Source organism: Papio anubis, chromosome 10 (genome assembly GCF_008728515.1).
Source record: "Papio anubis isolate 15944 chromosome 10, Panubis1.0, whole genome shotgun sequence".
Taxonomy (NCBI): Eukaryota; Metazoa; Chordata; class Mammalia; order Primates; family Cercopithecidae; genus Papio; species Papio anubis.
This window is the reverse complement of record NC_044985.1, coordinates 81,263,129-81,285,088: the sequence shown is the minus strand read 5'-3', so window position 1 is coordinate 81,285,088 and position 21,960 is coordinate 81,263,129. Positions and strand designations below refer to the sequence as shown.

At 39.4% G+C, this 21,960-nt stretch overlaps 1 protein-coding gene across 3 annotated transcripts in view; it reads left to right on the top strand.

The window, feature by feature from the left end:
* The window catches only part of RFTN2 (raftlin family member 2), a 111,461-nt gene that overhangs the window by 16,808 nt on the left and 72,693 nt on the right, over nt 1-21,960 (top strand). Inside the window, exon 2 of one of the 3 annotated variants that reach the window (XM_009182693.4) lies at nt 1,099-1,245. In XM_009182693.4, coding sequence (XP_009180957.2) covers nt 1,107-1,245 — 139 coding nt within the window. In that variant the 5' untranslated portion in view covers nt 1,099-1,106. Of the gene's footprint in view, nt 1-509; nt 1,246-21,960 lie in introns of those variants that run through there. The other 2 variants (XM_009182694.4, XM_003907768.5) reach the window with 2 other exon arrangements.

Genomic DNA, 21,960 nt, shown 5'->3' with positions numbered 1-21,960 from the left:
CAGTCTAGGTGACAGGCAAGACCACATCTCCAAAAAAATAAAATAAATAAATGAATCAAGTTGTCAGTTTTGTTTTATTTTTTAATGATGGATACTTTGAGATCTATAGAAGTATTATAGTTGCTATCATAAGCCTTCTAATAGTAGAGTGTTTTAAACTCTTTAAGGATGTTGGGGAAACTAATTACACACGTAACTGTCTCTCCTTTGCAATTAAGTAAAGTCTTTTTATGAAAACATTTTAATATAAATTTTTTACACTTTGCTCTTTTAATTAGCATATGATTTTTCCAACAGAAAGAAACTTCATGTGGAAAGAAATTCTCAAAAGTACTATCTCAAGACTAAAGTGCTGTTTTTTTAACTTTACTTTTCTCCTTTTAGACTCCAGAAATAGTTTCCTCATAAAACTGACTTCCTTTCTGGAAATGATTTTTGTTTCTAAATATGTTGAGAATCCATTCTTTTCATTTTCTCTTTCTCTCCCTCTCTCTCTCTCTCTCTCTCTTTCTCTCTCTCTCTCCACCCCCCTACTGCTTCTCTCTCCCTCTCTCTCTCCTTTTGCTTTCTTGGTAGTAGTTGAGAGGAAGGAGGGTAGCAGGACAGAGAGAAGAGGGAAAACAGAAAAAGAATTGTATGCCACTATGTCTGAATATATCTTCTACTTGTAGATAATTACATCCAAGTTGCCCTTTTGCCTTTTTATTTCCGTTTTTGGACACCTCTTTTTATCATCCAGCCAACTGGGATAGACAAAGCACCGCTGGTGCCCTGAGCGACAGAACTCTGGTAGGGGGCTGGCTGTAAATTGACGTGGCATGGAAATTCTCCGCTAAGTTGTAGCAGCTTGCATGTTTCTCTAAGATCAAGCCCAGCCTCCTGGAGCTGTAGCTTAATCATGGGTTCAATGACTTTACAGAAAAATGGATAGAAAAATTCTTCAACTCCTTTCTTTGGACCCAGATGTTTTCTTTTTGGTTATCTATGGTTTAGCTGAAAACAAAATCAAAGCAGTTAAGTCTATAAGTTTCTTTTTGCAGCTTAAACAACAGAATTTGCTGCTCTCCCTCCCCTTTCCTGCAATTTAATTCCTTGCAGATTTTGCCATGGGGTGCGGACTTAGAAAGCTAGAAGACCCTGATGATAGCAGCCCTGGAAAAATATTTTCTACCCTGAAGAGACCGCAAGTGGAAACAAAGACAGAATTTGCTTACGAATATGTATTGCTGGATTTTACTCTACAAGGTACTTTTTGCTTCTATTTTGTTTGTTAAATGTTTCAGAGATAAGAGACTACTAGGTGTTTTTAAGTGTGGACTTACAAATTTTTAAACTGTTCTTCATAATGAGATTGTATATTCAAACAATAATGCTTTGCTTCTTAATTATACTTTGTAAGATTTTTGTTTTGCTGTTTGCTTTGTTTTTTTGGTAACATGGCTCTTATGTACCTTCTAAAATTAGGAAAATTGCCTGGAAATACTTCTTTCGTTTTTAAATCAAATACTTATTATAGAAGGATTTATGAAAAATGCTTGATTTCCAGGACAAATAGCTATATAGCCTCAGTGACGGTTTGTATTGTGAAAAAGATTTGAAAATCACAAGAAGGTATTATGTAGGAAATATTACTTGCATCATATCGTGGAAGAGTGTTTGCTAAGACAATTCTGAGGCTTCCAGTTGTGTTAGACTCTGTGATTATGGTAGTCATTTGATATTTTTGACCAAACTAAACTGTAAGTTTTGAATATGTAGTTAAAAAAAAAAAAAAAGATAGCCTTCTGTAAGACACTTCCTTTACTCAGTGCCCTGTCCCCAACAGAGAAACTCTCTGTTCCCGAAAGTTGGAAACACAAATAAACAAGCCCAGATGGCAGCTCTGTGGAAGGAATCGAGGTGGCTCGATTTCACAAATACTTTGCCTCGTTTCTTGTGGAAACTTTAGAGTACTGTACAACTGCATAGACAAAGCAGCTTTTAAAAAGAGCTACATCTTTAATGATGAGGTACTGAAAATGAATTTTAGGGTGACTTGCTTGCTGTTAAAGTTATCAGATATTAGTATTTAAAGTTCTTATTATAGTTATATTTTTAATTCTAATGAGCCACACATTTTATCCATTCTCAAAAAGCTTATACTAAATTATCATGTTGAATATTATCTTAATTTTTTCCAAATGTATTGTTTACACACATTCTCCTTTTTTTTTTTTTTCCTTTGCTCTAGAAACAGTGCATCTTTGTGCAAGAAGCAAGAGCAGCCCATTTTTCTTTGTCAAAAATTAAGCTGGCCAGCAAACAGACTCCCTTCCAGGGACATATACAAAATCTGTACATAGACTTTTAATATGTTCACATCCTATTTTTGTTTAAAGCTAAGGCTACCAAAGGAAAAAAATTAATATTCTTAATTTCTTAATTTTCTTTTTAATTATGAATGTTAAAAATGGATTAAGATAATGACGATTATCAGAGAAGTATCCAAACAACCGTTTGAATTTTTTCTACACTTTTTCAAAAACCTTCATTTGAGAAAATATTTGTAATGTGGTGCTATGTTCACACCACTGATTTTCCTTGTCAATTTTTTTTTAGGACTAGTTTCTGTAAATCCATAGGAGACGGACACATACTTTCCTTAGTCTTGAAACACTGTCTATTCATGAATTTAGGTCAGAACCATTTTGATCTGTACTTTAGGATTCTCTGCACAATCCATCCTAGGATCATAGGGTTTAAAGTAACTTGAAAAGTTTTTCTGATTCATTTCCTTGCAACAATGTTAACATCTCAAACAAATTTGTATAAATGCAGTCATCCTTGAATCAGAAAGATCTGCAGCTTTATTCAAAAGTCATTTGGGTTTTGTTATTCTCAGAAGCCCTTCTCTCTGTAAAAGGAGTATAATTTCTACCTTCCACTCTAGGTGCTTAGAAGAGATAACAGAGTATTACACTGTAAAAGTTTAAGTACGGGCAGAGTGTGCAAATGTTAACACATAAAGCAGGCACATACTTTAAAGCTGCACCTGGTTCCTATTTGGTACAGGCGCCTAGTCTCCTGGTGCCCCATTGCTCTCCCATTTTTCCACATGTTTTTGTTTTAGTTTTTCTTTGTTTCTGTCTTCCCCATTGCCTTTGCTTCAGAAGCCAGGACTCAGCATCAGCCCAGCTCCACAAACCACCTTCCAGGTCATAGTTTCCCTGCTGCTCTTCTGTTGTCTCTGACCTCCGGCTGCCACTCCAGTGTATATAGGAGCGGGTCATGGGTGGGTTAAAACATGCCAGCCTTCTGTTTGGCACTGGTAATTCTGTCCTGGGGTTGCCGGGAGGAGTCTTGAATAGTGGCACCTCCTGCCTGTCAGAGGCCACCATGGAATGAGCAACCTTTCAGGAAATAAAACAGCCTGGTGACGGCCGTGTGTGCTCATGATGAGCCTGTCTCTTACGTTATTTTCCTCTGTTTTTTCCAAATAGAGGCCATGGCACAGAAAGTAGATCCAATGGGGGCAGGAGGAGGAGACCCTCTGAAAATTCACAGTGCCTTGTCCTGCATTATGGTGGTTGTAACTTTCTTGAACAACTTACTTATTTTCCATTCAATTATATATCACTTTCAAAGCTCCACCCAGAAAACAAAACAACTTACACCTCCCATTCTCTCCTTATCTCTCTGTCTCTGTCTCTCTTCCTCTCCCTTCCCCACACTTTTTCTTTTTGGCCCTTGAATCATTATTTGCATCTCTATAGGAGAAATCATAGTGTAGACTTGAAGCATACAAAGCTCTGGAGTCATGGTTTTGGGGTCCTAATCTAGGCTGAAAACTGTGGCAAATTTGTAAACGTTGCTCTACGTCAGTTTCCTCATCTATAAAATGGGTGTTCTCATGGTGCTGACATCACAGAGTTGTTTTAAGGATCAAAGGAACTAACATAAGATGATCTACTTGGAAAGGTATCTGGCACTTAGTAAGCACTTGATAAAAGTTAACTGGTACGATGCTTCCTCTGAGAATACCCTCTGTCTCCACATTCCTCCTTAAACCCAGCTCCTGCAAGATGCTTTTTGACCAACCTATTGAGGTCATTAAAATAATTCCTACATTTCCCCTCTGATACGTAATCATCAAGTATTGGTTACTTATATGTTCTTTGCAAAGGTTCATACACATTTTTCTTATTCTGGCCATAAAATTATTAGTTTGTGCAACTGCAACTAGACAAATGTTTTTGGAGTAGTTCCTGATTGCGTTGCCATGCTGGGTATCTTAGGTACTATGAAAGAAATAAAACACATAGCCCCTTCTTTCAAGAAATTTAAAGTCTCATCCAAGTAGGCAGAATTTTTCTGGAACTTTATGCCAAGTCTACCAATTGCACTAATGAGCCTTCAGTAAAATGTTTGTGATATGTTTTCTGGATTATTGTATAGTAATGACTTCTTTCACTGTATTATGATAAAGTAACAATTCATTATTCCTGCTTATTAGTGAGAATTTGAAGTCATCTAGAGATTTCTTGTAGTATATCTATCTATATGTGTTTATGAAAGTATATGATGTATGTATATGAGTGTGTTATAGGGTTTCTTAACAAAAAGTTAAAATAACTCTACAAGTGATCCAAAAGGGTTAATTTACCTCCTTGTACAATTCCAGGAAACAACCTGAATAATAACAGCCTTAAGAATTTTTAGAGCATTTATAGCTTTGTGAGTAAAAAGAGGTTCTACAATACTAAAACCCAACAGAAAATTGGATGGTAGCTTCCTTATCTGAATTTCTGCTAGAATTACATAAAATATGAGTGAAATTTTGCTAGCCTCTAGCTTGCTTCATTATTATTAGAACAAGAAATTATATTTGCCTTTCATCATCACCATTAACAGGAATAGACATATATTATACATGTACTCTGTGGAAAATGCTGATTAGCATTGGAAATATAAAAAAGAGTAAGACAGTTTCAGCCCTCGAATATTTTGTATTCAACTTGGTCAAACTGGACAAGATCATGAACTCATCAAGGTTAGGAATTATATCATCTACATCTTTATACACCCTGTGTCCAGCACGATGTTTGGAATACGAGTGATGATCAATATTCTTTGTCGAATGAGTGAATGAACAAAAAATTATAATACAAGGTACATGTGGAGGAAATAGTGTGCTACAACAAGTATCAGACAAAGGAGAAATCAATTTTGAATAGGATCAGTTGGAACTAGAGTTAGGACTTTAACTGACCCTTGAAGAAAGTGGCTTAAACAGAAAAAGATTCAGAGGTTGGAGTAAGTTCAAGGGCTAGTGAACAGAGCAGTGAGCTAAAGGAGGTTTTCTAGAGAGGAAGCAAAAAGTAAGATTCTAAACTAATGGGATATGGGAAGGTTCTGGCTTAGCTAGGGAGTTAAGACCTAATTCTATGGAAGATAAATGGCAGTAAAGGCTGTTTGAACAAGTAGTTGATAGGGGCAGAAAAGTGTTTTAAGAAGATTCATGTGGAATAGCAGTGAGAAGGGATGGAGGCAAGAAGTCAAGGCCAATGATGAAGACAACCTGTGGGTGAAGGTCAGTAATAGGGATAGGATACAAGGGGTAGATATAACAGATGTTATGAAGGAGGAACTTGGCCTGTGACTGGCTGGATATGAAGGGATGGAAAGAATGAGGAATCCAGGATGACTTCCCAGTTTCGAGCCTGAGTGACTATGGAAATAATGAGTCCTCTTACAGAAGGAGGGGCACCCCGAAGGGAGTCTGTCTGTAGTCAAAGAGCAATTTCATTGCAGTCATGTTGCATTTGAGGTGGCAGTGGAAGATCTTAGTTGAGGCAGTTATGGATGCACAGCTGACTGAAAATTTCAGGAAGGAATTGAAATAGATTTTTTTTTTTGAGACAGGATCTCACTCTGTCATCCAGGTGGAAGTGCAGTGACTCAGTCATAGCTCACTATAAACATGACTTCCCAAGCTCAAGCAATCCTCCTGCCTCAGCTGCTGGAGCAGCTGAGATTACACATGTGCCACCTTGCCTGGCTTATTTTTTAATTTTTTGTAGAGATGGAGGTCGGTTTTGCTCTGTTGCCCAGACTGGTCTCAAACACCAGTGTTGGTAAATTGTTAGAATCATTTAGGAAAAAAAATGTGTGGCATTATCTACTTAACTAAAGATATACCCAACAGAAATGAGTGTACATGTGCACCATGAGGCACTACAAGAATGTTCACAGAAGTGTTGTTTGTAATAACTCAAAAGTGTAAACAACCCAGAACTCCAAAAAACAAAAGAATGGAAAAAATAAATTGTGGTGTACTCACACAATACTGCAGAAATCAGCAAATACTCTGTAAAGGGTTGGATGGTAAATATGAGGTCTCTGACATAACTATTCAACTCTGCTGTTGTAGCGTGAAAGCAGCCGTAGAAAACATATAACAAAACAGACCACAGGCCACAGTTCGCCAACTCTTACCACACTGCAGTGAAAACAGAGGAACTCCAATTACACAAGATGAATTCCACAAGCATGATATTGTGTGAAGACAGACACATAAGTCCATGCTATATGATTCCCTTTGATGGCTCAAACGGAAGTATAGTGTTTAGGGCTGCATTCTGGGAAGTAAACTAAGAAGAAAGGCAAAAAAGTCATTATCATGAAAATCAAGGTATTGCAGAGAGGACGGGAGCATTGTGATTGGAAAGGGTAAAGGCTTCTGAAGTGCTGGCTATTTTCTAATTTTTGGATGAATAGTGGTTACCCCAGTGCAGGGGTCCCCAACCCCCAGGCTGCAGACTGGTACTGGTCTGTGGCCTGTCAGGAACAGGGCCACACAGCCAGAGGTGAGCAGCAGGCCAGCAAGCATTACTGCCTGATTAGCAACGGCATTAGATTCTCATAGGAGCATGTATTGTGAACTGCGTGTGCAAGGGATCTAGGTTGCACACTTCTTATGAGAATCTAACTAATGCCTGATGATCTGAAATGGAACAATTTCATACTGAAACCATCCACTCCCTGCCTCCATCCATAGGAAAACTGCTTTCAATGAAACCAGTCCGTGGTGCCGAAAAGGTTGGGGACTGCTGCCCTAGTGTTGGTAGACTTAAGCATGTTTTGTGTCTTTTTCTTTTGTATGTTACATTTCCACTCACCCCAACCCAAAAACAAAAGTTGAAAAAAAGAAAAGACTGAATAGGAAGTGAGTAGGGATAAGGCAAATATGGCTGAAAGACAAAATGTACAAATACTCAGAAGGGACAGAAAACTCTGTGGTCTGTCTGGAAACTGAAAATAAAACAGAATGGTAGGAATGTAGCATATTAAGGAGATAGCAGTAAACATAAGACTTCAGGAGTTTGGTCATAATTTGGTCCTTCATATATCTGCCTATAATAATGAACTACATAGCTCAATAGAGTTGTATTGTATTTTAAAATTGCAGTTAGGAAGAACCAAAACAGTGAGTAGATAGTCACACATTGAGTAGATCATCCAAGATAAAACACTGGAATTCCACAGAAAGTGACAAGAAATACCTAAAACAAGGAAGGAGAAGGAAGTGAGGCAACTTGTTCGGTTGGGATCAGCTGAGGGCTGAGAGAGACTCCCCAGTATGAGGAAAGGTTAAGGGAGAGACCCTCAGTACTTCACCTTCCCACTGTGGACCCCTGCAGTTCTAACCATGGGAGAGCTCCTCAACCCTTGAGGCCTTGAAACTAACAGGGAGCTGCCAAGAGATTGTGCCACAGGACTGTCCCAGGGAGGAAGGGCATACTGGGTCCCAAACACCCCCGGAGACTTAGGCAGCTACAGCAAGGCACCATTTTAGAGCCCCATCCCCAATAGACTGAGTACTGTCGTAGATCTCAGTGATGCTAGGGCTGAGCCACAAGAGATATGTGGACTATTGCCCTGTGACTGAGGCACAAGCAACTGCATGCAGGCTACTGCAGCCAGGCCTGAGGTACAATCCAGGTGCAGGCTACTGCCAGGTGCAGGTACATGCGTCTGGGCTGAGGCATCAATGACCACAGGCTACCATGCCCAGAGCTGAAGTGCTACCAAGGCATAGGCTATCACGGCAGAGGCCAAGGCACAAGCATCACATGTGTTCCCCACCTGTCCAGGCTGCCACCGCTGAAGGCAGCACCTCCCACCCCAGTGACAGGACAGCAGCATGGCCACTGCTGCCCCCAACCTGAGCATTCCACTGGTGGCCTGGGGAACATCCCACTCCTGCTTACCATGACTGGTGCCTGCACATGCTATCAGAGGACTGAGGACAGCCCCTCTAGCCTAGCTTCACTCCCCTCAACATGCCAGAGCACACAGCCCAGAGGTCAGGGGATTGTTCAGCTAAGTTCACCACCACTGGCACCTGAACACTCCTTCCAGAAATCTACCCATCTGGCTGCTGCCACCATAGCTGGCACCTATCTGCATGCACCCACCTGCAGGTCTAGGGACTGGCCTACTCAGCCCACCACAGACACTGCCAACACCAGGTTGCACTGCTTGCAACCCAAAGGTTGCCCCATCACTGTCACTGCAATCACCCATGCCACCCTGGCTCTCCAGGGGGCCAAGGACCCTCCCACCCTCCCAACCCACTGCTACCACTACTGGCAAAATTAAGCTTCCTGGAAGTCCAAGAATTGGCCCACCTGGACCTGCTAACACCCCTGCCAATATGTGCCTTACTGGGTCCCAAAGACAGGCATGCTCAACCCTCTGCTGCCACCACTGGGGCCCAAAGACTGGCCTACCTGGCATCCCAGTCCCCAACAAAACCTCACCACAGCATCCACTAATAACCACACCCTAAGCCTTCATGGAAATCACAGCTACAACTGATGTTGTTTACAGCCAAATAAATCATACAGAGACTACACTATTCCACACACCTAGAATCAAAGCCAAAGCATCCTACCCAACCAACACCATAGATACATCCTCAGGAAAAACCTTTTCCACAAAAGAAAATTCAAAAAACTGGAAGAAGTGGCTGTTACACCAGATGCATAGATATCAACATATGAATGCAGGACACATGAAAGTACAAGGAAATGTGACACCTCCACAGAAATGCAATAATCCTCAGGCAACAGATCATAAACAAAAAGAAATTCATGAAATTCCAGAAAGAATTCAAATTATTAACTCTAAAGAAGCTCAGTGAAATACAAGAGAATTCTGAAAAATAATACAAATAAATCAGAAAAGCAATTCAGGACATGATGACAAGTTTACCAGAGAGATAGATATAAAAATAAACCCAGCCAGGCACGGTGGCTCAGGCCTGTAATCCCAGCACTTTGGGAGGCTGAGGCAGGCAGATCACTTGAGGTCAGGAGTTTGAGACCAGCCCGGCCAACATGGTGAAACCTCGTCTCTACTGGAAAAAATAAAATAAAATTAGCTGGGCATGGTGGCACATGCCTGTATTCCCAGCTACTCAGCAGGCTGAGAAAGGAGAGTCACTTGAACCCAGGAAGCAGTGAGCCAAGTACCACTGCACTGCAGCCTGGTAGCCTGGACAAGTAAGACCTTGTCTCAAAAAATAAAAATAAAAATGAACCAAACAGGAATTCTGGAACTGAAGAATTCCTTGAATTAAATATAAAATACATTCAAGAGCTTCAACAATAGACTAAATCAAACAGTAGAATGAATCTCAGAACTCAAAGACAAGTCTTCTGAAATAATCCAGTCAGACAAAAGTAAAGAAAAAAAAAAGAATTTGAAAGGATAAACAAAGTCTTCATGTCATATGGAACACCATGAAGTTACCAAATACTCAAATTATTGGAATCCCAGAAGGCAAAACAAGAATGAAAGGGTTAGAAGACCTATTTAATGAAATAATAGATGAAAACTTCCCAAGATTTAGACATTCAGGTACAGGAGACTCTGAGATCCCCAAACACATACAATGCAAAAAGATCTTCTCCACAGCACATTATAGTCAAACTGTCTAATGCTAAAGACAAAGAGAGAATTCTAAAAACAGCAAGAGAAAAGTATCTAGTCACCTATAAAAGAACCCCTATCAGACTAACAGCAGATTTCTCAGCAGAAACTTTACAGGCCAGGAGAGAATGGAATGACATGTTCAAAGTGCTCAAAGAAAAAAACTGCCAGCCAAGGATACTACATCCAGCAAAATTCGCCTTCATAAATCGAGAAATAGGGCTGGGCGCAGTGGCTCATGCCTGTAGTCCCAACACTTTGGGAGGCCGAGGCACTTAAGGTTAGGAGTTCAAGACCAGCCGGGCCAACATGGTGAAGCCTTGTTTCTACTAAAAATACAAAACTTAGCTGGGCGTGGTGGCAGGCACCTGTAGTCCCCACTACTCAGGAGGCTGAGGCAAGAGAAATGCTTGAAGCTGGAAGGCAGAGGTTGCAGTGAGCCGAGATTGCACCACTGCACTCCAGCCTGGGTAACAAAGTGAGACTTCATCTCGAATAAAAAATAAAAAAAAGGAGAAATAAAGTCTTTCCCAGACAAGCAACAGCTGAGAGAATTCACAACCACTAGTACATTCTTACAAGAAATGTTCAAGGGAGTTCTAAACCTGGAAAGTGAAAGGACAACATTTACCATCATGAAAACTATACAAAAGTATAAAACTCACTGGTAAAGTAAACACACAAATGAGGAAGAGAAAGGACTAAATGGCACCACTGCAAAAAACCACCAAGCTACAATGATAAACAGGAAGAGCAAAATAAAGGAACAAAGAACATACAGAAAACAATTAACAATATGATAGGAACAAAAACTCACATTTCGGTAATAACTTTGAATGTAAGTAGATTAAATTCTCCACTTAAAAGATATAGACTGGCTGAATGAATTTTAAAACATGATCCAATTACGTCTTGCCTATAAGAAATGCACTTTACCTATAGAGACACATATAGACTGAAAGTAAAGGGATAGAAAATGATATTCCATGTAAATGGAAACCAGAAGTAAATAGATATAGCTATACCTATATCAGCTAAAAGAGTCAAAACAGTAAGTCAAAAACAGTAAAAAAAAAAAAAAAAAAAGAAGACAAGGCACATAATGAATGATAAAGGAATAAATCCAGCAAGAGGATATAACAATTCTAAACATATATGCACCCAACACTGGAGCACCCAGATTCGTAAAGCAAATATTGCTAGATCTAAAGAGAGAGATGGACTTCAATGCGAGATTAGTGGAGTACTTCAACCCACTTTCAGCATTAGACAGATCATCCATACAGTAAATAACAAAGAAACATTGGACTTATTTCTTATAAACCAATAGATTTTAATTTTGAGCAGTTTTAGTTTTACATAAAAATTGAGCAGAGAGCATAGAGGGTTCCCTCATATCTCTTCACTGCTCCCCCCCACCACCATTTTCCTGATTATTAACTTTTTAAAATAATGTCAATTTTTATTTTAGATTTAGGAGGTACATGTGCAGGTTTGTTACATGGGTATATTGCATGATGCTGAGGTTTGGGGTTCAACCGATCCTGTCACCCAGGTAGTGAGCGTAGTGCCCAATAGTTAATTTTTCGATCTCTGCCCCATTCCCTCTCTCTAGTAGTCCCAGTGTCTATTGTTGCCATCTTTGGGTCCATGAGTACCCAATGAAACACTGGATTTAAAACGGACATTAGATCACATGAACCTAACAGACATTTACAGAGCATTTATTCAACAACTTCAGATTACACATTCTTATTAGCACATGGAACATTCTCTAGAATAAATCATATATTAGGCCAGAAAATGAGTCTCAACAAAAAAAATTTTTGAGATAAGTTCTCTCTCTGTTGTCTAGGCTGGAGTGCAGTGGCACAATCATGGATTGCTGCAACCTTGACCTCCCAGGCTCAAGTGATCCTCCCACCTCAGCCTCCCAAGTAGCTGGGACCACAACCATGTACCACCACACCTAGCTAATTTTTTTTTTTTGTAATTTTTGTAAGTTTTGTAGAGCTAGGGGTCTCACTCTGTTGCCCAGGCTGGTCTCAAACACCTGAGACAAGCAATCCTCCTGCCTCAGCCTCCCAAATTGCCAGGAGTACAGGCATAAGCCACTGCATCTAGCCAACTTTTTTTTTCTTTGAGATGGGGTCTCCCTTTGTCTCCCAGGCTGGAGTGCAGTGGCGCAATCATGAATCACTGCAGCATCAACTTCCTGGGCTCAAGCAATCCTTCCACCTGAGCCTCCTGAGTAACTGGGACTACAGGCACACACCACCACATCTGGTTGATTTTTGTATTTTTTGTAGAGACTGGGTTTTGCCATGTTACCCAGGCTGGTCTTGAACTCCTGACCTCAAGCAATCTGCCCACCTCAGCCTCCCAAAATGGTGGTATTACAGTCATGAGCCACCATACCCAGACACAATTTTTTAAAAAATGGAATCATATCAAGTATCTTCTCAGACCACAATGGAATAAAACTAGAAATCAATACCAAGAGGAACTTCGTAAACTATACAAATAGATAAAAATTAAACAGCATACTACTGAATAACTATTGGGTCAATGAAGAAATGAAGAAGGAAATTTTAAAATGTCTTGATATTAATGAAGATGAAAATATAACATATCAAAAACTGTGGGATACAACAAAAGCAATACTACGAGAGTAGTATATAGCAATAAATGCCTACATCAAAAAAGTAGAAAGATTTCAAATAAACAGTCTAATAATGTACCTGAAAGAACTAGAAAAGCAAAACAAACCAAACCCAAAATTAGTAAAAGGAAAAAAATAAGAAAGAGTAGAACTAAACAAAATACAGACAAAAACAATACAAAGGATCAATAAAACAAAAAGCAGATTCTTCAAAAAGATAAACAAAATTAATACACTGCTAGCTAGACTAACCAAGAAAAGACCAAAATTAGAAATGAAAAAGGAGTCATTATAACTGATACCACGGAAATACAAAAGATCATTACAGACTATTACAACTATACACTAACAAACTGTAAAACCTAGAGAAAAATAGATAAATTCCTGCACACATGCAACCTACCAAAATTGCATCAGGAAGAAATGGAAAACCTGAACAGATCAGTAATGAATAGCAAGATTAAATCAGTAATGGAAAGTGTCCCAACAAAGAAACTGGACAGATTCACCACCTCAAAACTGGACAGATTCACTACCACATTCTACCAAACATACAAAGATGATCTAATAGCAATCCTCCTCAAGCCATTTCAAGAAATTGGAAAGGAGAGAATTCTCCCTAATTCATTCTATAAGGCCAACACAATAAAAAAAGAAAACTACAGGCCAATATCCCTGATGAATATAAATGCAAAAATGCTCAACAAAATACTAGCAAACCAAACTCAATAGCACATCAAAAAGATAATACACCATGATCAAATGGAATTTATACCAGTGATGCAAACATGGTTTAACATACGCAAATCAATAAACATGACACATCACATCAACAGAATGAAGGCTAAAAAACATATGATCATCTCAATAGATGCAGAAAAAACATTTTAAAAAATTCAACATCCTTCTTGACCAAAACTCTCAACAAACTAGGCATAGAAGGAACATACCACAAAATAATCAACGCCATATATGACAAACCCACAACTACAAGAAAACTACAAAACACTAAGGAAAGAAATTGAAGGCGGCCAGGTGCACTGGTTCACGCCTGTAATCCCAGCACTTTAGGAGGTCGTGGGAGGATCGCTTGACTCAAGGAGTTTGAGACCAGCCTAAGCAACATAGTGAGAACTCATCTCTAGGAAAATTTTAAATTTTTATTAAAAAATTTTAAAGAAAGAAATTGAAGAGGACACCAAACAAATGAAGACATCTCCTGCTCATGGATTGGAAGAATTAATTCTGTTAAAATACTGCCCAAGGCAATCTACATATTCAATTCAACCCCTATCAAAATACCAATGTCATTTTCACAAAAATAGAAAAAAAATACTAAAATTTTTATGGAACCACAAAAGAGCCAGAATAACCAAAAAAAATTTAGGAAAAAAAGAACAAAGCTGGAAGCATCATACTACCTTACTTCAAAATATATTACAAGGCTATAGTAACCAAACAGTATGGTATTGGTATTGACCAATGGAACAGAATACAGAACCCAGAAATAAATTCTCATGTTTACTGCCAACTGATTTTCAACAAAAGCGTCAAGAGCATACTCTGGGGAAAGGGCATCCTCTTCAATAAATGGATATCCATATGCAGAAGAGTGAAACCAAACCACTATCTATCTGTCACCACTACAAAATCAACTCCAAATGGACTAAAGACTTAAACATAAGACCCAAAACTATAAAACTACTAGAGAAAAACATAGGAAAAACACTTCAGGACATTGGCCTAGGGAAGATTTTATAGCTAAGATGTCAAAAGCACAGACACCTAAAATAAAAATAGACAAATAGAATTATATTAAACTGAAAAGCTTCACAGCAAAGGAAGCAATCAACAGAATGAAGAGAAAACTTACAGAATAAGAGAAAATATTTGCAAACTATTCATCCAACAAGGGACTGATATCCAGAATATACACAAGGAACTCAAACACCTCAACAATTTTAAAAAATCACATTGAAAAGTGGGCAAATGACACGAATAGACAATTCTCAAGAGAAGACATACAAATGGCCAACTGGTATATGAAAGAATGTTGAATATCACTAATCACCAGGGAAATGCAAATGAAAAACCACAATGAGATGTTATCTTACCCCAGTTAGAATGGCTGTTACTACAGACAAAAAGAGATCCTGTGGAGATGAGGAGGTAGACAAAAGGCAACTCTTCTACACTGTTGGTGGGAATGTAAATTAGTACAACCACTGTGGAAAACAGTGTAGAGATTTCTCAAAAAACTAAAAATAGAACTACTATATGATCCAGCAATTCCACTGCTAGGTATCTATCCAAAGGAAAAGAAATCAGTATATCAAAGGGATGCTTGCACTCACCTGTTTATCAGAGCACTATTCACAAAAGCAAAGGTATGGAGTCAACCTAAGTGTACACCAACAGAAGAATGCATAAAGAAGATAATACATATGTACATGGTGGAATACTTTCAGCCATAAAAAAAGAATGAAATCCCAGCCTGGGCACCATTGTGAGACCTCATCTCTACAAAAAAATACATATATATATTTTAAAATTACCAAAACGTGGTAGCATGCACCTGTAGTTCTGACTACTCTGGAAGCTGAGGTGGAAGGATCACTTGAGCCTAGGAGGCAGAGGTTGCTGAGAGCCTTGATTGCACCACTGCGCTGCAGCCTGGGCAACAGAGCTGGAGTCATGTCTCAAAAAAAAAAAAAAAGAAAAAAATGAAATGAAATCACGTCATTTGCAGCAACATGGATGGAGCTGGAGGATATTATGTTAAGTGAAATAATCCAGGCACAGAAAGACAAATATGGCATGTTCTCACTCATATATGGGAGCTAAAAAAGTTGATCTCACACAGGTAGAGAGTTAAATGATGATGACCAAAGGCTGGGAAGGGTGAGTGGGTGTGAGCAGGGGATGAAGAAATGTAGGTTATCAGGTACAAACATACAATTAGATAAAAAATGTAAGTTATATTGTTCAACAGTGGAGTAAAGTGACTCTAATTAACAACAATATATCGTATATTTTAAAATAGCAATAAGAGAGGACTTGAAATTGTTCCCAACACATAGAAATAATAAATACTTGCCCGGGCGCAGTGGTTCACACCTGTAATCCCAGCACTTTGGGAGGCCAAGGCAGGCAGATCACTTTAGGTCAGGAGTTCAAAACCAGCCTGGCCAACATGGGGAAACCCCATCTCTACAAAAAATACAAAAATTAGCCAGGCGTGGTGGTGGCACACGCCTGTAATCCCAGCTACTCGGGTGGCTGAGACACGAGACTCACTTGAACCTGGGAGGCACCACTGCATCTTGTCGCCTGGGCGACACAGTGAGACTGCCTCAAAAAACAAAAATTTAAAAAAAGAAATGATAAATACTCAAAGCAATGAATACCTCAGATACCCTGACCTCGTTATTACACATTCTATAATTGTAACAAAATATCAATGTACTTCATAAATATGTAAAAAACTGAGTCAATTTTTAAAACTGCAGTTATATTACTTCAATTAATACATAAATGAGTGACTGAAGGGATGGAAGCTTTCATTGAAAACATAAGCAATAACAATTCAGATGTTATTTATATAGTAGTGTATATTTCTAAGTTATTGAAAACATTTTGATAAATAACATAAATCAGAAACTCCTTCTAATAGCCATGCATTACATGGGTTAACAATTTATTATGGTTTAAAAGCTTTAACCCAGCTCATGTCTGAATTTTATTTTCACAAATTCTGAATTAATATGATCCAGATCAATGAAGTTTTGCTTCTCTGTAGGCACTAGAGTACACTGGCTCTGGACTCACTCTGTCTGGAGTCAATCACAGCCTCACCACTTAGTAGCAATTTGGGCCAGTAACCTAGTCCCTTTCTTCCTGAGTTTCCTCATCTGAAAATAATGATAATACTTACCTTATAGGATTTTTGCAAAAATTAAGAATTGGCACATAAAACACTTCACATATTGGCTGGCACAAAATACGTACTTGGTATGTTACTTGTTATTTTTTAGTATAATTGCTAGATAAAATATGGAAATTGACAGTCTATTCCCTTTTGAAAATGTAGACTTGCTAGTGTTTGTACATAGTTTTTTTTTTGTTGTTGTTGTTGTTGTTGTTTTTTTGAGACAGAGTTTTGCTCTTTTTTGCCCAGGCTGGAGTGCAATGGTGCCACCTTAGCTCACTTGCAATCTCTGTCTCCCGGGTTCAAGCAATTCCCCTGCCTCAACCTCCCAAGTAGCTGGAATTACAGGCACACGCCACCACATCAGGTTTATTTTGTATTTTTAGCAGAGGTGGAATTTTACCATGTTGGCCAGGATAGTCTTGATCTCCTGACCTGCGGTAATCCACCCGCCTCAGCCTCCCAAAATGCTGGGATTACAGGCATGAGCCACTGCACCAAGCCTGTACATTGTATTTTTCTCTGAGGAAATAATATCTTTTTTTTTTTTTTTTTTTTTTTGAGACGGAGTCTTGCTCTGTTGCCAGGCTGGAGTGCAGCAGCACGATCTCTGCTCACTGCAACCTCTGCCTCCTGGTTTCAAGTGATTCTCCTGCCTCAGCCTCCCAAGTAGCTGGGACTACAGGAGAACACCACCATGCCAGGCTAATTTTTGTATTTTTAGTAGAGACGGGGTTTCACCATGTTAGCCAGGATGGTCTCGATCTCCTGACCACCTGATCTGCCTGCCTCAGCCTCCCAAAGTGCTGGGATTACAGGCGTGAGCCACTGTGCCCAGTCCTAATATTTCACAAGTATTTCAAAAATACACACCAATCATCACAAGTAAATTGGTGGAAAGAAAATATGTATGTCTTGGACTATTTTCATAGAGTTACATCATCAGAGCAAAACTTTTAGCACTGAACAAAGTCAGCTTTAATATATGACTTTATGTTAAAAGTCATAGTATATGACTTTTTCTATTTTTAAAATTCAATGTTTGTCTATGAAGCTTTTAAGCAAAAGAGTATAAAAAGTCTTTGATGTTTTATTTTAGAAACTGTAAGAATAAATGAAAAATGTTACTTAACCTTCAGCATGTTTTAATTTTAATAATAACATTCATTTTGCAGTTTTCAAAGTAATTGCAAAATGCTTTCTTTCATGAATTCCTCATGATAGCCTTACAAGATATATAAAGCTCTTACAAATAATGTAGCATCAATTTAACAGTAACCAACCACACCCATTAAAGCTGTAAACAACCCCATTTGTTTCTTACCCCAAAGAACTGAGAAAGAACTGCTGGTGGTTGGGGAGCTAAGAAGAGAAGGCTTGCAGCTACTCCTAACCACCTGTGCTGTTCAAATTCTAACTAAACTACCATTACCTCCTCCTTAATTTCCTCTGTTTAAAAAGTAATAGGGGCCAGGTGCAGTGGTTCATGCCCATAATCCCAGAACTTTGGAAAGTCTAGGTAGGAGGATAGCCTGAGTCCAGGAGTTCAAGACCAGCCTGGGCAACACGGAGAAACCGCATCTCTGCAAAAAAAAAAACTACAAAAAATTAGCATGATGTAGTGGCATGCACCTGTGGTCCCAGCTACTCAGGAAGCTGAGGTGGGAGGATCACCTGAGCCCAGGAGGTCAAGACTGCAGTGAGCCAAGATGACGCCATTGCACTCCAACCTGGGCAGCAGAGAGAGACACTGTCAAAAAAAAAAAAAAAAAGACGACTCTGTGCATGCTTAGGGGTCACACACCCCACATAAGTAAGGTTTATGAAGACCAGGCATTGGAAGGAAGTCAAATCCAAGTCCTTAAAGGATACTCATTTTTTTTCTAAAACATTTATATTTTTAAGAAATAGGTCTTAGACAAGGTAGCACGAGGGGTGAAAAAACATAATAAAGGCTCTGATATTACTGCCCCAGCATAAGGACATCAAATCAAAGACTTGGCCCCAAACACTGAGCCTATCGTGGAAACATGATTATTCACTCTGGTAAGTACTGATGAAAATTCCTCACTCTAGAGGCACAGCTCTCCCCTTCTTCACATCTCTAAACTGAAGCAGGTTTGAACACCTAGCAAGTTCCTAACAGCCCTCCTATCTCATTTCTGCACGGTTTTAAACATTATTAAGAACCAGAGGAATTACGTGAATGAAAGTTCTCAACAAAATTCCTACATTTATTGTTCCTCTTCTTGCTCCTGAATTTACCTTCCTTGAATGATGATGGCATGTTTACAGCAACTCCCGGTGTTTACATTACAACTCCCAATGTTTACACTCCTTTTGTTTACATCAGGTCTCAATAATGAGGACAACTTTCTTATAGAGTGAACCTCAGCCCCCCATCACCATGATTCTCCCATCCCTACAAATGAGGAAAATGAGAAAAATGTTTAAATAACATCATGTTTAAAACCATGCGGAAATGAGATGGGAGGGCTGTTAGGAACTTGCTGGGTGTTCAAACGTGCTTCAGTTTAGAGATGTGAAGAAGGGGAGAGCTGTGCCTGTAGAGTGAGGAATTTTCATCAGCGCTCACCAGAGTGAATAATTATGTTTCCACAATAGGCTCAGTGCTTGAGGCCAAGTCTAGGAAAACTAGATCACTTTTTCTGTATCCTAGAAGGCTGAACACTGTCTCAAATGGTCTAGGTGGCCTGACCTGGACCTGGGCAAGCTCTGGTCTACAGAATCCCTGGGGTGACCCAAGGCAGAAGTTACAATCTAATGAGACTCAGGCTGTATTTAGCCTTCAGACAGGTCTCCTTTCTGGTGGACAGTATTAAATATTTTAATTAATTATCACTTTTTAAAATTGGGAAATATTATATAAGAATTGGATTTAGGGGTTTTCTTAAAAATTAGATGATCCTTGGCCAGGAATAGCAGCTCATGCCTGTAACCCCAGCCCTTTGGGAGGCCAAGGCAGGAAGATCACTTTAGGCCAGGAGTTCAGTACCAGCCTGGCCAAATAGCAAGACCCCATCTCTACCAAAAAAATATGTATATATTTTTATTTTTTTAACTGAGAAGATCCAGTGACCTGGGCCCACAATTCCACATGGCAGCACTGGGCCCAGGGATGGTGCAGTCTTTGGATGAAGCTTTGAGTGTTCTCCTCCAGATCCTGCAGGCTCCTCCTGTGTAGCTCCTTTCTTTGTTTTATCAGCCTAGTACCTATAGGGCATTTGAGTCAAGGACTCTATGTAGTAGATGAGTTTGAGCTAGAGACCACTGATCTTAGATCTAGGGACTCCTGATCTAAGTCTGAGTTAGGGACCCAAGATCTAGAGCATGAGTTCAAGATTTCTGCTGTGGAGTGTGAGTTAGAGACCTCTAATCCAGAGTTCTGTAGTTTGGGAACCAGGCCATGTTTTTGGAATATATTCAAATCCCTACCATGATCTTCCTGGAGATTTTTTAAGCCAATAATGACTTATCTCCAAGGGCAGCTTCATTTGAAACTATCTTCTCAGAGCTGGACCATCAACAAATGGGCAAATCACTGATGTTTGAGTGTTTACTTTGCGCCAGGCCCTGGACTCATGTTTTACAATTATTTTCACAATAACTCTGTGAAGTTAATACTATTCTTTATTCTTGTTTCAGAAAGGAGAGGTAACTTGTTCTAGATCACATACTTAGTAAATGGCATAATCAGGATTCGAACCCAGGTGAATTGCTTCCAACGCCTAATGCTCTTAAAGAGAATAGTGTACCGCCTCTCTTTCCACAGAAGAGGACCTTATTACAAAGCAACCAGTGGTTGTAGAGCACTTACTATGTGCCAGACACTCTCTAGTAACAAAGGTTAATGTATTAGTCCTCCTAACAACCATATAAGGAGGATTCTGATTATTCTCATTTTGCAAATGAGGAAACTAAGGCACATGGAAGGGAAATACCTTACTAAGTGTGGCAGAGCTAGGATTTGGATCCAGGAAGTCTGGTGCTAGAATCTATGGCCTAAACCACTGCTCCATGAGTACCCTGGAGCTCTGTTAGTGAAATATATTAATAGTACGCCCAAGCTTTCATTCAGTCAGTCTTTTAATAAGTATTTTTAGGTACTTACCATAATGTCATCTCTGTGCTAGGTGCTACAGGTTTATGAAAAGACATTGACCTCCAGATAGGAGAACATGCACACTTGAAACAGTTGAATATTAATGTAAAGCAGTGGGCCCAAAACAAATAGGGTGTGTTTTTTTGTTTGTTTGTTTGTTTGTTTGAGATGGAGTCTCTCTCTGTTTCCAGGCTGGAGTGCAGTGGCGCGGTATCGGCTCACTTCAACCTCCACCTCCTAGATTCAAGCAATTCTCCTGCCTCAGCCTCCCGAGTAGCTGGGACTATAGGCACACACCACTACGCCTGGCTAATTTTTGTATTTTTAGTAGAGACGGGGTTTCACCATGTTAGCCAGGATGGTCTCTATCTCTTGACCTCGTGATCTGCCTGCCTCGGCCTCCCAAAGTGCTGGGATTACAAGCATGAGCCACCGAGCCCAGCCCCATGATCTTTACATAAGCTTATGTTCAAATGTGTTTATTAGCACCGATGTACAATATTTGTTCTCCCGTTCTAACTTTTCTGGATTTCTCAGTTTGTAATTCCTCCAGAAACTTTTATGTATGTGTGTGTGTTTCTTGCATTAACATTTCTACTATGGTAAGACTCAAGACAATATCCTTACTTTATTGAGAATACAAGAAGATGTGGATTAGACCAGAAAAGCAGAACTTATTCCAATGATGCAAAATTTTTCTGACATCACCAGAGACGAGGTATTTCTTGGGAACACATTCTGCACCTAAACAGGAGCCTCTTTAAGCATCAGTTTTATCCTATTATAGCTATCTTCTTGGTGATTATTTTAACATGTTATATAATTCTGCTTTTAAGAACTGTGTTCTGAAACAACAGAATGAAAGGGGGATGATTTCATTATTGTTATCGGTTTAAATGAATGATGTGTGTAAAAGCCCTTTATGTTGTGGCCCCAGACCAATGTTTGTATAGTTACTTTTTTTTTTTTTTTTTTTTTAGACAGAGTATTGCTCTGTGGCCTAGGCTGGGGTACAGTTGCCCCATCTTGGCTCACTGCAATCTCCGTCTCCCGGGTTCAAGCAATTCTCATATCTCAGCCTCCAGAGTAAGTGGGATTACAGGAGGGCACCACCACTCCAGGCTAATTTTATATTTTTAGTAGAGATGGGGTTTCACCATGCTGGCCAGGCTGGTCTCGAACTCCTGACCTCAAGTGATCCTCCCACTGCGGTCTCCCAAAGTGCTGGGATTACAGGCGTGAGTCACCATGCCCAGCCTATATTTGTGTAGT